At 42.4% G+C, this 20,389-nt stretch overlaps 1 protein-coding gene across 2 annotated transcripts; it reads right to left on the reverse strand.

The window, feature by feature from the left end:
* Window positions 1-1,909: 1,909 nt before the first annotated feature.
* On the reverse strand, window positions 1,910-20,356 carry LOC131225440 (peptide chain release factor PrfB2, chloroplastic-like). 2 transcript variants are annotated; one of them, XM_058220972.1, is made up of 7 exons: window positions 19,795-20,356; window positions 18,239-18,451; window positions 16,309-16,410; window positions 3,998-4,135; window positions 3,397-3,701; window positions 2,528-2,681; window positions 1,910-2,427 (listed from the first exon to the last, which is right to left on the reverse strand). In XM_058220972.1, the coding sequence occupies exons 1-7, from the start codon at window positions 20,200-20,202 to the stop codon at window positions 2,293-2,295; spliced, it is 1,455 nt and encodes a 484-aa protein (XP_058076955.1). In that variant the 5' UTR covers window positions 20,203-20,356; the 3' UTR covers window positions 1,910-2,292. The 2 variants fall into 2 exon arrangements, with proteins under 2 accessions (XP_058076955.1, XP_058076956.1); XM_058220973.1 differs by lacking the exon at window positions 16,309-16,410.
* Window positions 20,357-20,389: the final 33 nt, after the last annotated feature.

Raw genomic sequence — 20,389 nt, forward strand, 5'->3', positions numbered from 1 at the left:
CATATGTTAGGCTCAGGTATTAAAAATAAAATAAAATAATCAGGCTGACCTATGATTCAGGTGCGCCACACCAAGGAAAACAGCTTGGAGGGTGAGTGTTTCCCAGTACACTGTTTTCAATCGTATGGTCCACCTAAATCATAGATGGAGCTGGGATTTGGGCCCTGGACCTAACAGGGGTAACATGATGGCTGGGGTGGATTTCATATAAACATCAGTGGGCCCACCTGAGCTGCTGAACGCTTTGCTTGAACAGCTGACCCTAGCCGTCATTAAGAAATCCAACAAAGGTAGTCTAATGATCATTGGTGAGATTAGATTAATGAGATAGCTTATTGAAACCCTTTCTGAAAAAGGCACTGGAATGTAAATTGTATATTAACTAGCGTAGTTTTCTGTAAAATTCCCATTTCATCAACTTTCTATGTTTTGTCATGGACATCTTGAATGTTGACCGGTTCCTGCGGTGGTTCTGCGTTTGATCATGGTGAAGGTCTGCTGCATTGGCGTTCACTTTAATGGGTGACTTTTGACTGGATGATCTCGACCACCTGATTGGAATTGAATTGGATGGTGGGAAACAAAATAAGTGGTAGAAGTTGAATTTGAAAAAATGGTTGGTTGGGAAAGTGTAGGTTGTCCTGTGGATTGATTTTGTAATTGAGGATTGAGGTTAACTAACTGCCAGACTGATGACTTGAATTTCCCCAACCATTTGGTTATGTGGGTCAATCTCAAGCAAATGAGAAACTATGATTTCCTTTTGTTTCAGTTGCTTTAGTCATCTGGGTCAATCTCATGCAAATGAGAAACTATGGCTTTCCTTTTGTTTCAGCTGCTGTGGGGACACCGTTGGATTGTGCAACTGCTGTGATTTTTCACATGGCAGTTCATCCATGAGGTGGTCCACCCTATGACGAGTGGAACGGTGGGGTCGGTCAATAACAAAATGGGTATTAATGTAGTGATGAGGTGGAACCACTGAATAATCAAAAAGAGGGTATTAGATAATGCTCAGCCAGAGCTTGTACCATTTCGGTTTCTATATCCAAAAGCTTGAAATTACGAGCCCCAAGGTGCGATGGCCCATGTACCGTTTTTTATTTATTTTTCCAATATGGAAACATCCCCAACCATGAATGGAGCAGCCTGAGGCGAGAAGATGCAGCTGTGAACTCATATACAACGAAGAAATGGTCAAATCTTGTACAGCTTTCATCTCCAAATCTAGGGTTTTGCCACTGAGCTATCCACCGTGAGGCCATGATATCAACGTTTGGGATCACAAACCATAAGCTGCACTTCATTCAAACTGAAAACCTGAATGTAAAGCAGGGGCTCCTGGTGCCAACTGCCCACTGTGTACCAATACAAGCATGCCAATTTGGAACAGCCAAAATGTGGGTCACATTCAGGATTGAACAGTCTGAAAATTTCACCGTTGGATGATCTTAAATTTACTGTATGACATTTTCCTTTTTGACCATTGTTTTGATGGTCATTTCCTTTTGACGGTCCTCAATTGAACAGTTTCTATTTGCGGCATCAAACGGACTATTCTGATCATGGTGGGTGATTTCTGACTGCAAATTTGCTAACCTTAAATCATCGTTAAACTGATTTGCATCTCCATTAACTGTTGACTTTGGCACATTTCTGAATGAATCTATTGAAAACTGCACCGCAAACCAAACGGACAGATTTCCTTACGGAATCCACAGTTCTCCATTTCGTTTCAACGGAAAACAAACACACCCAAAGCCCCATTTTTCAATGTGGAAAGATAGCAGCACTAGTGAGAACTTCCACTTCTCTTGATATACATTGCCAAAATTTTCAACTGGGGCAGGATATCAAGCAGCTGCTAAGAATAAATAAAATAAAAATAAAAATAAAAAAAGGTTCCAAGTTGTAAATAAAATCATATCAATTGACTAAAACATACAATTCAATACAGCAGCAATAACAGAGCATAACCCCATACTAACAATACATATGCAATTTTTGAAAACTGCTTTTGAACTCATAATTTCACTTAAAAATATTATTATCAGCTTCTTTTACGTCAAAACTAACTTTGAACTCATGATTTCTCCCTACTCTATTCTGAATCAATGCGTGGCCAATGTTGCTTGCCAACTTCACCGCCAAACTCCGAGTTTGACAGGTCATACTGCCCACATGGATGGCAATCCGACAAAATCAGCCAGCCACGTAATGAGAAAGATCGCCATGTTCAGCCGCACCTCTTATCAGTGGGGGGGTTTCAGGAAGGTGGTAGTCATTCTTGTTTCATATAACATCTTCATCTTTGTCCAAAGAAGCAGATAAGAAGCTCAAAATGAAGCCATCAAGATCACCTTCGAGAACAGAATCAGGGTCTGAAACTTCGTAGTTTGTTCGGAGATCCTTGACCATGCGATAGGGCTGCAGCAGAAATGGGGAGGAGAGAAAAAGGCATTTAGTGGGTTTTTTTAAAAAAAAAAAAATAAGGTAAGCCAAGTAATGCCAGCTATCTGAAGCATACATGCAGAACGTAAGTTCGAATCTGGTTGCCCCAACTGATATCGGTGAGGGATTGTGTATGTTGTGCATTCAACTGAGCCTGGCGGGCCATCTCAAGCTGATCCAGCCGAGACTGAAGCACAGCCATTGCCATTGCCTTGTTCATATGCTGTGACCTGTCAGTGCACAAATTGAAACTTGAAGATGTGAAGAAAGAAGTGTAGATAAAGGCGAAGGAGTAAGTATTTTGATGCCATACATAACAATGGCAACTCAGCAGCAATTAGGGCAGAAAATCCGTATAGTCAACTAGAATTCTCATGAAATTCATGTTGCGTGATTTCTAAATAATAATTTTTGCTTCCAAACAGTATCAATGGCTTAATTAATGTGGAGCCGTTGCTCAGAATAACCATCAAGGAAAAAATAAGCATTTATCCAATAAATAAACAAGTAAATCAAGAACAAAGTTCCCATGTATAACATAACACAGGCCACATGATCCTCAATCAGATGTCTGCAGTATTGACTCATTTTCAGTTTATACATGTGGGGTCATGGTTCGCTGATCCAGAGACCATTGATCTCATATCCCCACATGAATGAACCATTATGATGGAACCTCCCAGATTGGAAGATCCTTGCCTTTGGCCTCTTCCCACTTGAATGTCGACCATTGTTGTAATTTTTATCATGTCTCTTTGCAGACTAGCAACCAAATGGCTACCATTGTCCCATTGAGAGCTTTCTCGAAATGGTCTAGTCACTGTGAGGGCATCGTGTCAACAGTTTAGACCATGCAGCATAGGCCTCACTTGTTCAAACTGAGGACCCACATCCTCAGATCAAGGATCATGCATTAAGGGGAGACATCAGGGTCAATTTACATACCTTTCATTTTGACAAGTTGCAGTGACTCCTGTGGGAATGTGTACTATTCTCACTGCACTATCTGTCGTATTAGCATGCTGGCCCCCAGCACCTCCAGAACGAAACCGTTCAATTCGAAGATCAGATTCATTGATCTGAAACCGAGTAGAGACATCGCCCAAGATTGGTATTACAGCTACAGCAGCAAATGAAGTGTGCCGGCGCTTTCCGCTGTCAAAAGGTGAAATTCGCACCAATCTATGGACCCCAACTTCTGCTTTGGCATATCCAAATGCATACTCACCATCTACCTTGATGGTTGCCCGCTGAAAAACATATTGAGCTAAGATCAGATAAATAATGCCATTTTCCAATGCTCCAGAGTTCCAAAAAATTAGAAACATCCAAAAGAGAATTGTTGTTAGCATCTAATGAAGTCTCCTGCTCATTAGATGAGCTGGTAGAGAGTGTAGTGTGTGCAAGTGATCCAGGGTTCAATCCCTGGTAGTATTACCTTTTTTTAAAAAGGTTAGTATCTAATGAAATTAAATAAAAGCAATTATACCATACGTTTACAATTGTGTATATAAACACAAGTAGTTGCAAAGGTAAGAAAATGAACCTTGATTCCTGCAATCTCACCAGGCATTTCATCCACTATAGCGACTCCAAATCCACGGCGTTCAGCCCACATTTTGTACATATTCATAACCATGGCAGCCCAGTCCATGCTCTCTGTCCCCCCGGCTCCTGCTTGAACCTGCATCACATGCGCCAATACATTAAGGTAATAATAGCCATTAAGCTATCTAAAGGTTTAAAGAATCATCCCAGATTGGTACATGTCACCCGAGATGAAAAGGTTTCTTATAAACGATATAGATGTATTGGGCCAAAAAAAAAAAAGCCCAACACAGGACTGATGATGACATTCGAGCACCTTACATAGTATACTAGAGGAGGAGATCAACTCCAGTTTCACTATGGCTTGGTGACCACTACATGGGCCTAGGTGGGCCACATTGAAGACCCCATGTACATGATCGTGCATCTTCGAAGATCCTACGCTAAGAAGATGCATGTGGGTTGCTTATTGAAGATTTTGGACTGTTCAATTGTGAGGACACGTCAATCGGATGGTTGGATCTTGAGGATGCTTTGATCAGACGGTTGGATCATTGTAATCTTAGATCACATTGATTGTAGATTTTAGGATGTTTTAGATTTATTTATTTTATTTTATTGATTATTCATGTTGGATTTATTTTGATATTTTGTTGAGATTAGGGAGTTAGGAAAAAATGTTATTTCATTGAGTGTCTTTATGTGAGGATTTTCATTTGAGAGCATCTTTTTGTAAAAAGTCCCTCTTGAGACTATAAAAGGCTTGGGTGTCCAGCCCTATCCCATTATTGAACATTTTGAATTTTTATTTTTATTTTTTAAATCTCTCTTGTTTTGAGATTTAAAAAAAAATCTCTTGTGAATGGAGATAAATGGTGTGAAGCCTAATCTATCATCTTTGTTACTCTTTGAATATGTATTTTTCCCGTCTCTCTTCTTCTCAAATCCTTCTTTTCTTCTACTTTTCTTCTCCAAATCCTAAATCTATTTACTCTTTCCTTAACCTAAACCCATTACCCCAAACCCATCTTTTCTTATTCCTCACTCCACCAAACCCAACCTATCACCATCAGCACCTACACGTACGGACAGGGTCGTACAACCGTACAGTCAGCCCCTTCTCTCCATTTTCTTCCCTTTCTTCAATCCATCTTCCTATCCCTACCCTAGCCTAAAACCTTAACTCATATTCTACTACAAACCCTAATTCTTTCCCCAAGCCCTAATCCTCGGTTCCCTATGAAACCCTAATCCTCAATTCCATATAGAATCCTAAATTCCCAAATCCTTCAACCCTAATTCCTTTCAAATCCACAACCCTAGATTCTCATATCCCTAACCATAGAAAGACCAAATCAACCCCTTTGAATTAGACCTAAGCCTATGCTAAAGGGGAAGTTCTACCTTCCATTGATCCTTTGAAATTCATGTTTTATATGATTTAGTTCATTGTGGGATTATGATTTAGCTTGAAATCTGAATTTTTATTGTTTATTTGATTTCTTTTTCTGGTTTAGTTTATTGTGGGATTGTGATTTACATTGAAATCTGAATTTTATTGTTTATTTGATTTCTTATATTTGTGGTGGGTTCGTATATCTTATACTTTGAATTGCTCTTTAATCCCTTTATAATTTCTTTGCGTCATATTTAGTCTAGATTATGCATCCTGCATCAAGGGCAATATGTCTGGTTTTGGTGGTGATTGATACAGTACACACCAAAAACAATTTTCAATCCTTGATCTAAAGACTCCTGCTTGAAAATGTCTCACATGTGCTAACTGCCAATACATCAACCTATAATCGCCATCAAGCTATATAAAATTTCTCAACTCCTACAAGAAAATTGACTCACATGAACAAAGACATACACGTTAAGGTCATGATGGGGACCACCATGTTGTGAACATGCATCCAATCCACTCATCTTATTCACCCTACCAGGATGAAGGGACCCAAAAAAGCAGGCCTTTCCAAAACTCTGGCCATACCAAGTGAATTTAGCGGTTTTTGGTGTGATTTTACGCTATTCCCTGTATTATGGCCACATAGTTTTGGATTGTGATAATTGATAGGATGTATGGTGAACATGGGGATGCACGCTAGATGCACAATTTGGATTCCACATACCCATAATGGTGGACCCCACAACAGCTCAACCAATTCAGAACTTAACATAATGTCGACTCTATTGGATCATTCTCCTATATATAGTCTGCAGAAAAGCTACATCACAGAAAGGGTAATGTGTCAGCTAACACGGGATGCCATCCACAAAATACTCATGTCTCTGTCTTAAGTATCCCCACTATCAAGTTTCGACTATAGCATAGTCGCAACCTCATCTTCCAAGGTGGTGCTTTGGAATCTCAGTGCCCCGGGTGCTTCAGGCCCTAATTGGCTGACTTTTTACTTCAAGTCACAGCTTGACTCCCAAGCAAGCTAATTGGAGCCCAATATGTTTCGCAGTCCTGTTTTTTTTTTTTTTCCTTCTCTTCTTGTGCTGCTTTTTTCTCTTTTTAATAAAAAATCCTACTCTTAAAAAGAAAAAGTAATCCAAAATATCCGGTGGCCAAAAAAAAAAAGAGTCACAAATTGGCTCCAATGATGCTTGAAGTGGGTGATAATTAAGCTTAAGACCAATTTAGCTAACATTAGATGAACAGGGCTCCAATGCGGCTTGAAGTGGGTGCGAGGCTCGTCTCCACCTTGAATAGCGTATCCTACTCTAACTTACGACAAAAGGGCCTCGATCACCGCCCCTACCTCAGAGGGCCCCACCATGGGGGTTGAAAAGACTGTGGTTGCCAGAAGGGAGAAGACTCTGAGAACTCGAGAAGGGCGAATTTGAAGTAGCGAATCCGTTTGGATGTGTCCATCGCTTGCCCCAATCTGCCGATGTGACTAATGACATCCCTAATCCATCGCTTGCCCCAAACTATTGAGGCAAGGCCCCACGCACTCCCATCAAATAAGATTCCATTGTACCCTCTAATGCCTATCAAAGGACACCGAAGAACTTCGAATTTGAAGTAGAAGCCTATAATACATAACGTCCGGAGCCTCGGAGAGATCTCCCATTCATAGCAAAGCACCCACTTCGTTGTAGCCTTCCTCCATAGAAACCGGAACCAAGCAAGGCGAGGCTCCACCTTGAATAGTGTATTGATGCGGACACAGGTGCATTCAAGGTGTACCAACGAAGAAAGCGCCAACCACAAGTGCCGTCCTTGTGGATAGGCGAATATTGAGGAGCTGAAGACCTTTCACATGTGATTGGACATATAGAAGACCCCACTTAGGGAAGACACATGTGAAGGAAGATTGAAGAAAGAAGACTAAGCGCCCAAACTTTCCCATACTTATGTTATTTGCGCGTTTTTTGACTTAGTTAGGGGTCTTTTAGTAATCTTATATCTTTATTTGCTTATCCTAGGGGTATTTTAGTAATTTTATGTCTTTATTTGCTTATTTAAGTGGGGTAAAGCCCTAAACTCGAATTTCAACTATTGATTAATGAAAAGCAAACCCTTTGGTTGCCTCCTTCCTCTCTTCTCTCTAATGGTGCTTCTTCTCTCCCCTTGATCTTCTTCTTCTAATTTCTTCTTGTGCCCCTCCAACTTCTTCAAGGTAATAATTTTCTTCCTTCTATTTTCCAGTTTTGGCTAATCCTTCTTCGATCAAAATCTTGAGAACCGATCTAAATCCTAAATTCCCAAATTCTCAAATCCCTAATCCGAGAAACTTCTTGGTTCTTCGGACTAGTGATCTTCATTGATCGATTGGGTGTGACCATGCAAGATCGGGAGGTCTCATCCCTCGCCGGATCCAACCCAAGTAGTAATTGAATTCCATAACTCATGGTTGTAGTGATGGCCCGCTCCATTGCATGTTTCCTTTATGATTTTCTCAGTTATGATGATTACTGTTAGAATTTAGATCATTTATTCCTTTTATTTCCACTGTTTAATTGTGTCCATGAGCATACATCATAATTAGGGCTGTCCTGCGTCAAATTTGGTATCAAAGCCTAGGCTTGCATGGTTTTTGTCTAGATCGAGTTATCAAATTAGGGTTTTGATTTTTAGGTTTAACTTAGGAAAGTTTCAGGTTTAGAAAGTTTTCAATTTTAGAAACTTTCCAATTTTAGAAAGTTCCTAATCTGAAAAATTTTCAAATTTGAGTTGTTTCCTGTTTCAACTTAATTGTGTCAGTTCATAGTAGTCTTGCATTCATCGCATTCATCTTGAAAGTCATAACACCTAGTAGTCTAGTTAGGTAGAGTTTGGTTCAAGTCTTCATTGTATGCCCACGAGAAGAGGTAGAGGTTTCGGACTTCAACCTACCATGAATAATGAGCAGTTATCTGAGCAACTTGCTCAATTGATACAAAAGATAACCGCCCTAGAAGCGGGTCAAAGGCGTGAGTTTGCCCACCTTGAGAACCAAATTACCACTACCATGACTAAGGTGGAGCAACTAGAGGCGTCCCAAAAGGAAAACCCCGTTGTAGGGGAAGATGGGCACTCCCAAGTGGAAGGAATCATTGAAGAACGCGCTGCCACACGTGGTGGTAGTGATGATAGAGATCGTGGTAACGGTCGTGGTGTGGTGCGAGAGGCACGAGCCACATGTAGTCATCAAGACCGCTATGATCCAGATGAGCGTGCGATGAAGAGTGTGAGAGTTGAGGCCCCGAGTTTTGATGGGCGCTTGGATCCCACGACGTTCCTTGACTGGGTTGCTGACATGGACCACTACTTTGAGTGGTATGGCATGTCGGAAAACCGTCAAATGCGGTTTGTTAAGATGAAGCTTGTGGGTCAAGTCAAGCTCTTCTGGACCAACACCGAGCGTAGGATAGAGAGAGTTGGTAGAGCCCCTATCACACATTGGTATGAGATGTAAGAGAAGTTAAAGGAGAAGTACATTCCTCTCTCATACCGTCAGAAGCTCCTTGACCAATGGCAATCCTTACGCCAAGGGTCAATGCCTGCCGCTGACTACATCGCTAAATTTGAAGAGTATGTGATGCGATGTGACATCCGAGAAGACCCTCTAGTAACGCTCTCACATTTTAAGACGGGCCTTTGTGCTGATCTTCAGCACGAGCTTATTACTCGGCCCTTAACGGACTTAGATGAAGCATATCAAGTCGTGCAGGAGTTAGAGCAATATCTGAAGGCTCCTGTCGTTCGTCGTTTTGAGTCCCGAAACTTCAATGCTAGATCTAGTTCCCAAGGAACTAGACCTAATATTGGTAGTCAACCTAGGGCACAGGCGACCATTCTGCCTAGGCCTAGGGAGGACAAGGGCAAAGGGGTTCTTGGTGCCGGTCCTAGTAACATGAGCCAAGTGAGGTGCTATGAGTGTGGCAACCTTGGCCACATGTCTAATCAGTGTCCTACGAAGAGCCGTGGGAGAGCCTTAGTTATAGGTGAGCCCCACGAGGGTAGAGATGACCAAGGTGATTATGAAGTTGAAGAGTATCACCCTGAAGGAGGACTTACTGATGAAGAAGTGGATGGAGAAGCAACGCTTGCAGTAGTCAGGCGTGTGTTAGCTCAGTCTAGAAGTAGTGCTGACTGGTGTCGAAGCACTATCTTCTACACTATTGCCAAGTGTGGTGAAAAGAATTGTAAGGTGATAGTAGACAGTGGAAGTTGTCAGAATGTGATTTCCACTAGCACCTTAGATCGCTTAAAATTAAAATCCACACCTCATCCAGACCCGTATAAAGTTTCTTGGGTTGACAAGACATCCCTACCTGTCACCCAGCAATGTCTAGTCCCCATCGAGTTTGGGTCATACAAAGAGTCCCTGTGGTGTGATGTTTTACCTATGGATGTGGGACATGTTATCCTAAGTAGACCGTGGCTATTCGATAATGATGTCACGATCTTTGGCCGTTCGAATGCGTGTACTTTTATGTATAATGGTAAAAAGATCAAACTTAATCTCATGCCACCTGAGAATACACTAGGGAAGAAGAAGGATAAGAAGGCAAGTGAGGCTAGAGAAATGGGGAAATCCAAACCTAAGTCTTTACATATAATCAGCGCAAGAGAGTTTGAAAAACAGGCTAAGGAGGATTCTATGGTGTATGCCCTTGTGGCTAGAGAAATTACACCTGAGGTTCCATCAAAGTTGCCCTGTGAGGTGACCTCGGTCCTGAAGGAATACAGTGATGTATTTCCTGAAGACTTACCGAATGAGTTGCCACCTATGAGGGACATACAGCATGCCATTGATCTTGTCTCAGGGTCTACTCTACCGAACCTTCCTCACTACAGGATGAACCCTGCAGCGCATGCAGAGTTGAAGAAGCAAGTTGATGAGCTTCTGCAAAAGGGTTTCATCCAAGAGAGTATGAGCCCGTGTGCCGTGCCTGCATTGTTGACGCCAAAGAAAGACGGCACGTGGCGCATGTGTGTGGACAGCCGTGTCATAAACAAAATTACTGTCAAGTATAGGTTCCCTATACCTAGACTTGATGATATGCTTGACATGATGGTCAGGTCCACTATATTCTCTAAGATAGACCTCGAGTGGATATCACCAAATTCGTATACGCCCAGGAGATGAGTGGAAGACGGCGTTTAAAACGAAAGATGGGTTGTATGAGTGGTTGGTCATGCCCTTCGGCTTGACTAACGCACCCAGTACTTTCATGCGGGCGATGACACAAACTTTGAGGCCGTTCATGGAAAAATTCCTAGTGGTGTACTTTGACGATATTCTTATTTATAGTACCACTAAGGAATCACACCTTGAACATTTAAAGAAGGTCTATAGTGTCCTTAGGAAGGAAAAGTTGTATGCTAATCTTAAGAAATGTGCATTCATGTCTAACCAAGTTGTGTTCTTAGGATTTATAGTGTCATCTGAAGGGATGCGCGCAGACCCTGAAAAAGTCAGGGCCATAGTTGAGTGGCCAGAACCAAGGAACATTCATGAGGTGCGAAGTTTTCACGGCCTAGCAACTTTTTATCGTCGGTTCATTAGGGGTTTTAGCACGATCATGGCTCCCATTACCGAGTGTATGAAAAAGGGAGAGTTCGTGTAGTCTAAAGCCGCCGTCAAGGCTTTTAAAGAAATTAAGGGCAAGATGGTGGAAGCTCCCGTCATGCGTCTACCTGACTTTTCTACAGTCTTTGTAGTAGCGTGCAATGCGTCTGGTGTCGGTATAGGTGGAGTGTTGAGTCAAGAAGGACACCCAGTGGCCTATTTCAGTGAGAAACTGAATGAGGCAAAACAAAAATACTCCACTTACGACAAAGAATTTTATGCGGTAGTGTAATACCTGAGACATTGGCGACACTACCTCCTACCGCAAGAATTCGTTTTGTTTTCTGACCATGAGGCTTTGAGATATTTGTATTCTCAGAAGAAACTCAACCCAAGGCATGCCAAGTGGGTATCGTTTCTTCAGGAATATTCGTTTGTTTTGAAACACAAGGCCGGGGTTGAAAACAAACCAGCGGATGCCCTTAGTAGGAGAGTGGCGTTGCTCAACTCCTTGAGTGTAGAGGTAGTCAGATTTGAGCAACTGAAAGATGAATACCCCATATGTCCTGATTTTGGGGATACTTACGCGTCGCTCTCTAGTGACCAGCATATTATTGGTGAATATGTTCTTAAAGATGATTTTCTTTTCAAGGGAGACAGACTTTGTATTCCCCATATGTCCCTTCGTGAATTCCTCATCTGGGAGCTTCATTCAGGAGGGATAGCTGGCCATTTTGGTCGTGATAAGACCATTGCCCTCATGGAAGATCGTTTCTATTGGCCAAGCCTCAAGCGAGACGTAGTCAAAGTTTTAGGGCAGTGTCGAACATGTCAGCTGGCAAAGAAAAGAAAGCAAAATACCGGGCTGTACACGCCATTGCCAGTGCCACATGCTCCGTGGCAGGACATTAGTATGGACTTCGTGCTCGGGCTTCCCAAGACTATAAAAAAGCACGATTCCGTTTTTGTCGTTGTGGACCGTTTTTCTAAAATGGCGCATTTCCTCCCATGTTCGAAGACGTCAGATGCGTCTCATGTTGCTAGTCTTTTTTTTGATGGTGTGGTGCGTCTCCATGGGTTACCTAAAACCATAGTGTCTGATCGTGATGCTCGATTTACTAGCTATTTTTGGAAGACACTGTGGCACATTATGAGAACTCGTTTGCAATTTTCTACTGCTTACCACCCACAAACAGATGGTCAAACTGAAGTGGTAAACCGTAGCCTTGGAAATCTTCTACGTTGTCTAGTGGGTGAACATGTTAAGACTTGGGACCTAATTTTACCAACTCCTGAACTTGCTTATAATGGGTCAGTTAATAGATCTACAGGGTTGAGTCCTTTTGAAATTGTAAGTGGTTATAAACCTAAAATGCCCATAGATCTCTTACCTATGCCTGTTACCCAAAGGTCTTCTGAGTCAGCCGATGCATTCGCACACCATATTCATGATTTGCATACACATATTAGACAGCGGTTAAATAAGAGCAATGATGATTATAAAGTTTCAGCTGATTCTCATCGTAGAGTGCAAGAATTTCAAGAAGGAGACTATGTAATGGTGCGAATAAAGCCAGAGCGATTCTCTCAAGGATCTGCAAAGAAATTACAAGCGCGTAGTGCTGGACCATTCAAGATATTACAAAAGGTTGGGTCCAATGCGTATCGGGTTGACCTTCCACCTGAAATGAGCATTAATCCAACTTTGAATGTGGAAGATCTAGTCCGTGCCCATACTCCCATTGTTGATACATCGTCCCTTTCATGGCCTTTTTCTGAGTTTGCTACCCAACCCCTTCCACCCCCTCCTCCACCCATTACCCATAAAGAAGCAATTGAGGAAATCTTGGATGACGAAATAGTATCCACGAGATATGGGGGTTTCCAAAGGTATCTTGTCAGGTGGAAAAACAAACCATCGTCTGAATCTACGTGGCTGTCGGGCGACGCATTGCAGGGTATTGATCCAAATCTCCTCGAGCGCTACAAAAGTTTCAACTTGTCGGAGTCGAGTTTTTCTCACCCGAGGGGAATTGATGCGGACACAGGTGCATTCAAGGTGTACCAACGAAAAAAGCGCCAACCACAAGTGTCGTCCTTGTGGATAGGCGAATATTGAGGAGCTGAAGACCTTTCACATGTGATTGGACATATAGAAGACCCCACTTAGGGAAGACACATGTGAAGGAAGATTGGAGAAAGAAGACTGAGCGCCCAAACTTTCCCATACTTATGTTATTTGCGCGTTTTTTGACTTAGTTAGGGGTCTTTTAGTAATCTTATATCTTTATTTGCTTATCCTAGGGGTATTTTAGTAATTTTATGTCTTTATGTGCTTATTTAAGTGGGGTAAAGCCCTAAACACGAATTTCAACTATTGATGAATGAAAAGCAAACCCTTTGGTTGCCTCCTTCCTCTCTTCTCTCTAATGGTGCTTCTTCTCTCCCCTCGATCTTCTTCTTCTAATTTCTTCTTGTGCCCCTCCAACTTCTTCAAGGTAATAATTTTCTTCCTTCTATTTTCCAGTTTTGGCTAATCCTTCTTCGATCAAAATCTTGAGAACCGATCTAAACCCTAAATCCACAAATTCTCAAATCCCTAATCCGAGAAACTTCTTGGTTCTTCGGACTAGTGATCTTTATTGATCGATTGGGTGTGACCATGCAAGATCGGGAGGTCTCATCCCTCGCCGGATCCAACCCAAGTAGTAATTGAATTCCATAACCCATGGTTGTAGTGATGGCCCGCTCCATTGCATGTTTCCTTTATGATTTTCTCAGTTATGATGATTACTGTTAGAATTTTAGATCATTTATTCCTTTTATTTCCACTGTTTAATTGTGTCCATGAGCATGCATCATAATTAGGGTTGTCCTGCGTCATGTATCCTACTCTAACTTACGACACAAGGGCCTCAATCATTGTCCCTGCCTCAGAGGGCCCCACCATGGGGTTGAAAAAGACTGATCGCGGAAGGGGAGAAGGCTCTGAGAAGGCGAGAATGGAGAATTTGAAGTAGCAAACTCGTTTGGATATGTCCCCAGACGTGTGGGAGAATAAGTTGACTCCCACATGAGCAGAGAAAAGGGTTAAAGTCACTTAGAGCCTACAAGAGTGCCTCGCTCACCTCCACTTGAGCAAAGGACATGTATCAATGCAACCATTGACTTACTCGCATTAAGATCCCTTGAGCGTCATATATGTCAACACTCTCCACATCAAGATTGGCGTTGCTTAGGCCATGCATCACTTCCTCCTCGTCAGGCCTGCCACATGGCTCCCGAGCCTCCATCTCATGACACCACACCTCTTAAGCCTCATCTGAATCCATACCAGCCTTGGACCGAGCCGGGACAATTGGCAGGCTTTTGGGATCTCGACGCCATGAGAGTTAACAGATGACAATAGCCCACTACCTTCCACCTCACACCATGTGTCACCCTAAGCGAGATGCTAGTCCAGCCACCCACCTACATGCATCTCTCAGTTGAACATGTGATCTGGGTGGACTTTGGTACTCCATAAGAACACTGATCTCATACACCTTCCTCCGACATTGCACCCCCATATCCAATTAACTAGGTCGGGCCTCATCTGGGACCCCACAACCTCTCTAAGGTGGCCTTGCTCCCCTCAACCTCTTTCGGCATTACCTGAACAACACCTTCTTCTCAACAACAACTATCCAAATCCAAGCATGGATAGAGTTTGATCTCTTCCTTCTCAAGCATATACTCTTCTCGCCCTAAGCTTTGTTCACCCGTCGGATCAATGATGATGACGTCTCCGAAGCAAGAACCGATAATTGTAATAGCCTTCGGGAACCAAAGCTCCAGTGACATGTCCCAAAGATGGAGCCAACCATCCACCCAACCAAACTTTGATTTCTCCTTTCACCTGCAGACCAACCTTATTGGACCGTCCTTATACAGGTAGCCAAGGAAGATGATTTTATCAATGTTAGTGTCCTTCCATACTAAAATCCACACCTTTGGGCCACCAAGAGGCCTAATGATTCCATCGTCTTCCCCACCTCACAACACTGATTGAGCCAATCCCCAACCAGACACCAAAGCTCCTTTTGGAGTCGCACCAGACTCCATTGCAAAGCCCTCCACGCATTCTCCAACACCAGCGAATTGACCCTCACCTCCAAGCCAGTTGTTGTTCCCTCCTTCCACACCCACCTGTTAACAAACGCGAGGGGTTTGATGGCTTCACTGGTGTCGCCTTTCCCACACGCCCACCCTCCCCTTCAACTACTCCAACAAACTCGCAACAACCACTTCTCTGTATGACTTTCTAGCGACCATCATCTTTTTATCTACAAGCCTTCCCTCCACTTCCTTTTCCTTTCCTCTCGTTACCAAAGCCTTACCTTTCTCCTTTTTCTCGTCCTTGCTGCCAACAGAGCTATTCACCACCTTCGAACCAAAATGGGCTTTCTACACGGATATCTTTACCCGCCAAACCTCTTCCCTTTCAGATCCACGACCACTTGGCTAATCTCCTTCAAACTATCAAAATGGATGAAGGCAAACCCCCTAACTACAACCAACCCCCAAATCCTTGGAATACAAACTTCCCTCAACACTCCATACTTCTTGAAGACCCTCCTAAACTCATACTCCGAACACTCCGGGATCTACATAGAGAGTGGGAAGTTCCTGTAGGGGGCTTGTCCCCAATACGAAGGCCCTTTTTCCTCTTCTCCACCACTATCCACTCTTCACTACCACTATCACCATCTTCCTCTGGAGCTCCATCATCAGCAGTCACCTTCTTGCCTCCTCTTCCAGATAATGACAGTCGCCTTAATCCAGTACGATTGTTTCCCTGAGACCTACGTCCATCTCACTACAAGCTTCCTCCTCTATCCCTGCTCCTCTCTCAACTGTGCCAACTTGATCAGAACTGACTCCTTTCACAGTCCATTGCAACTCCTCCCTCAACTCTTGTCACTGGAGCAAGCGAATCCTACCTTCCTTTCACGATCACCATCTCCCAAATGAGAGAGAAACATCTCCATGTGATCATCAATCTAATCTAACCAAAGAAAGAAGATGACAACATATCTTATTTTCATTTGGCTATTGTGTACATCTTGGAGAGGATAGGAACAAGTATTGAGAAAGGTGACTGCTGACAAACATGTTATTAGAGAAAGGTTATATTTGCAGATGACTTGTTGAGAAAGTATGATATAAGAAACCAACTCTGAAATTGAGGGAAACTGACTTCAATCTGTTCCTTCCTGCATTTAAAAATGTTACAAAAACATGGGGAAAAATGAATAACCTCTATAAAGCAAGAACAAGAATCACGATCTCCAGCTAACAATGCCTCAAGTTCTTTCTCCTTCACAATTCTTCTCATCCTCAGTAAAGCTTTCATGGAGTCCTATAAAGAGTAAATAAATAAATGATGAGATGAATATAACAGAAACTATCAGTACTGCATGCTTCAAAATACACACAGTATAAAATCCATAATCAAGTCAACATTGTTTTTCTGAGAGATAATAACAAATTTATTAAGAAGCACACCGAAATGCAAGAAAAGAAAACAACCACAAACGAGTAAAACAAAATTAGACACACTAACAAAGAAACAGTCGAAGAATACTCAAACACAACTGATTAAAAGAATGACATAACATTGAGATGTTCTTTGCCTGATTTGCAAGATAATTTCAAAGTTTTCAGCAACACAATATACTTAGCGAATGGGTTCCACTCAAATTGAGAACCAATCCCGATTTGGCAGAATTTCCAGATGGCCCCTAAGCTCTTGATAGATGAAATCGCACACATATTTCCAAAAAGAGTGTGTTCAACAAAATTGTCCACATCTTCAACTACTTTAGAAGAGTGCATGAAGGTTGCAGAGGATAGAAGGAGATGAAGCAGAGTAGTTCAGTACTGAAGCTGCCTCCAGCCAAAATATTGAAGCTAAATTTTGATGGCAGTTCGCTTGTTAACCTAGGCCCGGCAGGAATTGCCAGCATGATTCTCAAGAAGGGGAGATTAATCAGGGTCTAACAGGGACCTATTAGGTAGGGATTATAGTTGCACAAAGCGTGAAGCAACACAGCAACAGATTCGGGTGCAAGATAGGAGAAATGTCTGTTTCAAAATGTCTTAGAGTATAAACAGGTAGGAAGCGGGAGCCAGAGCGCAAGTTCGAAGCACGATTCGAAGTGGGAGCTGCACCTAGTTAGAAGGATTGTGAAACTAAGGGAGAGGCAGAGAGAACGGCTTCATGGATGGGACCACGGAGGTTGCTTGATTGTCCTTCTATCCAATCATCATTGAAGGGGACTCCACAAACACAATAGAATATGCTTTCTCTTTTTATGGGACTAGAAGTTAGTGGGAAATTCTGAAGTGGATGCCATAACTACAGATGGAGTTGAGGGGCTGTGGAGGATAGAAGGAGAAGAAGCACAGGGAGTCCCTCAGTTTGAAAGCTGCCTCTGGCCGAGATGTTGAAGCTTAAATTTATAAAGCAGTTCATGTTGTAAGACTCCAATGAGTAGAGATAGGGGACAGGGGACAGACTCTGCCAATGTGATAAATGTGCTCACAGGTTTCCTCGAAGGACAGCTAATTAGTTTCAAGAGATTAGAAAGTTCATGGGGATGTTTCTTAACTTCTTCTCAGGCGCCTAGGGAAGGAAATTTTGCAGCAGATGCCTTAGTTTTGTGTTTTTTTTTTTTTACACACACACTCACGCTAGTGGAATTTCACCATCTATGGGTACTGGAACCCTTGACCGGGTGTTGAAACTCCTTAAAATCTACCACCGGAGCAAAAGTAAGGACCCCAGCAGATGCCTTAGTTGCAGATGGAGGTGAGAGGCTTTTCCTTTTGTTTGGAAATGGTCTGTTATTGTTTTAAAAGAAGATAGTAATTAATCATGAGAAGGGGGTATTTACTATTGCTCTCTCTTGTTTCGGATTGGGTTGAGAGCTTGGGTAGCTCTTTTTAGTTGTTTTTTGTTTTCCTTCGCTTGTATTTCGCACTACCTCAGCACTTGTTATTCAATGAAAGTTCTTGTTAATTTTCGCACGCATGCACGCACATCAAAATTTTTCACAAAGTGCAAATACGGCATTGATTTTTATACTCATTGGCAGCATTTGCTCCATTTTTCTGCCAAAACATAACGCCTGCTAAAACCTGAGATGGGAAGCAGACGAAATACATGCCTAGAAGTGAGTGCCCACCGATTCCAATTCTCTATCATTCTCTTCACGTGCAAGCTTCAGCATATCAATGTGCTCAAGCAGTGCTTGCTCGAATCTGTTCACCTCTTTCATCTTGCCCATATACATCCCATGCTCACGACTAACCCTGCCAGCATAAACAGGGTCATCCCAAAGGTCTGATTTGTTCAATTCTGCAGACAGCTGTTCCACTCTGAGTATCATCTTTCTCCACTGTTGACATATACATTTTAAATTAAAACCATGGATATAAGCCATGAAGATGCATAATACTCATGTGAAATGGAAACTTCCATAGATTTAATATAGACGCAGCAAATTCAATTTCAGGAAAATCGAAGGTAAAGATGATGATGTATGGTGAAATAGAAAATAAGTTTTTTCATCTGTGTGCTGCAGAAAAATACGAAGTGTCACGACAGTCATGTTCCCAGGTGGGCCCACCATGGATGAGCCACTATAAGAAAATGGAATGTTTTGACACTGTTCGCTATAATATAATAGGATGTGTTTATCTTCTAGACCAAACCTACCATATGATTGGTGGAATTTCTCTACCAATGCTAAATGTTTCCAATGTTCTTTCCTGCCATATTGATCTACAGGTCCCCGTTCAGATGGTTGAGGCTGTCCAACCATAAGAGTTTTCTGGAATGGATGATCCGCAGTGGGGCCTGCCATATCAGTAATTCTGATCACTGACTACTGTGCCATGTGCTAATTTTTGGTGCAAAGCAAAAGACCATTAAATCGGTGAGGTGGGCAGAGGTTTGATCCCCTCAAAATAAAAAAGGAAGCACCTTGTCGTGCTTGATTGAAAGGAACAGCAGCTATCTGTTCAAACAAGCAAAAGTGCCAGCAGTGCTCACATTTCTGTAAAACTGATGATATTAATCTGGCGAGAAACATCAGGGGACAAGCCATGCCCTGCTAACACCAATCAGCTGATCCTATCCATCCAATGGAAAATAGACAATTACATCCAATGATCAACATTTACTTGATGCCCACTTGTACGGTTATTAGGATCATCCAATGTAGCAAATTCTAGGGATATTGACATCCACCATGGGGCCCACCACATGATCAATTAGGATCAACAAAAGGTGCCCCCCGTATGATCAAACATCATACAACATATTCGCCTAAAATTATTATTTCTAAAAAAAAAAAAAAAGAAGGCAAATTCAAGAAATTCCATCGAACAGGTAGCGTGCACCGATATCATCATCTAATGTAGCAAATTCTTGGCATATTGCCATCCACCATGGGGCCCACCACGTGATCAATTAGGATTAACAAAAGGTGCCCGCCACATGATCAAACAGCATACAACATAAATGCCTAAAAATTGGTTTTTTTTTAAAAAAAAGGTAAATTCAAGAAATTCCATCGAACAGGTAGCGTGCACCTATATCCATATATAAATCCATACACGAACTCAAACTCATTTCCTTGAGAAGTAAATCATATTCATTTCATACCGATGACAGAATAACACAGATAAATGCCAGCAATGCAACAAAAAGAGAAACAAAAGCCTAGGATCGACAGACCTGCAACCGCTTCTTGATCAGCTGAATCGACTGAGCAATCGCGGCCGAGTGGCTCTTCCAATCGCTCTCGTTCTCATCGAGTATGGGCCATGACCGGGCCACGATGTCATCGACAGTCAGACCGTCGGATGTTCTGAGCTCGGAGATCACCTGGGAACCGAAGGAACGGACACCGGGGCCTTGATGATAAGAGCTTGGTATTTTCGTAATTTGGAGGGTTTTGGAGGGCGTCTGAGAAATGGTAAGGTCAGATTGGATTTTTCGGTGCGAGTCGGAATGCGGAGGTTGCGAGTACGAGTGTGGGGTGGAGAGAGGAGGAGAGGAGAAGGAGAGGATGGGGATTCTGAAGTTCCGAGGGAGAAATGAGGGTATCCTGGGAATTGATTTTCTGAGGAGGAAGAATCCCATTTCCAAGCGCAGTAGGGTTTTACTGGTTTTTTGTTCTTCTGCGGGGGCATTTTCAATATCGGAGGCTTAAAAGAAGGGCATTTTCGTCATTTGATTATTTTGGTATTCTTGTAATTTAGGGGGAACGGGTATCTTGGTCATTTTAGGAAGAAAGGCAGTCCATGCAGAAAAAGCTGTGGGGCCCACC

The sequence above is a fragment of the Magnolia sinica genome, chromosome 14 (assembly GCF_029962835.1).
Source record: "Magnolia sinica isolate HGM2019 chromosome 14, MsV1, whole genome shotgun sequence".
Lineage (NCBI taxonomy): Eukaryota > Viridiplantae > Streptophyta > Magnoliopsida > Magnoliales > Magnoliaceae > Magnolia > Magnolia sinica.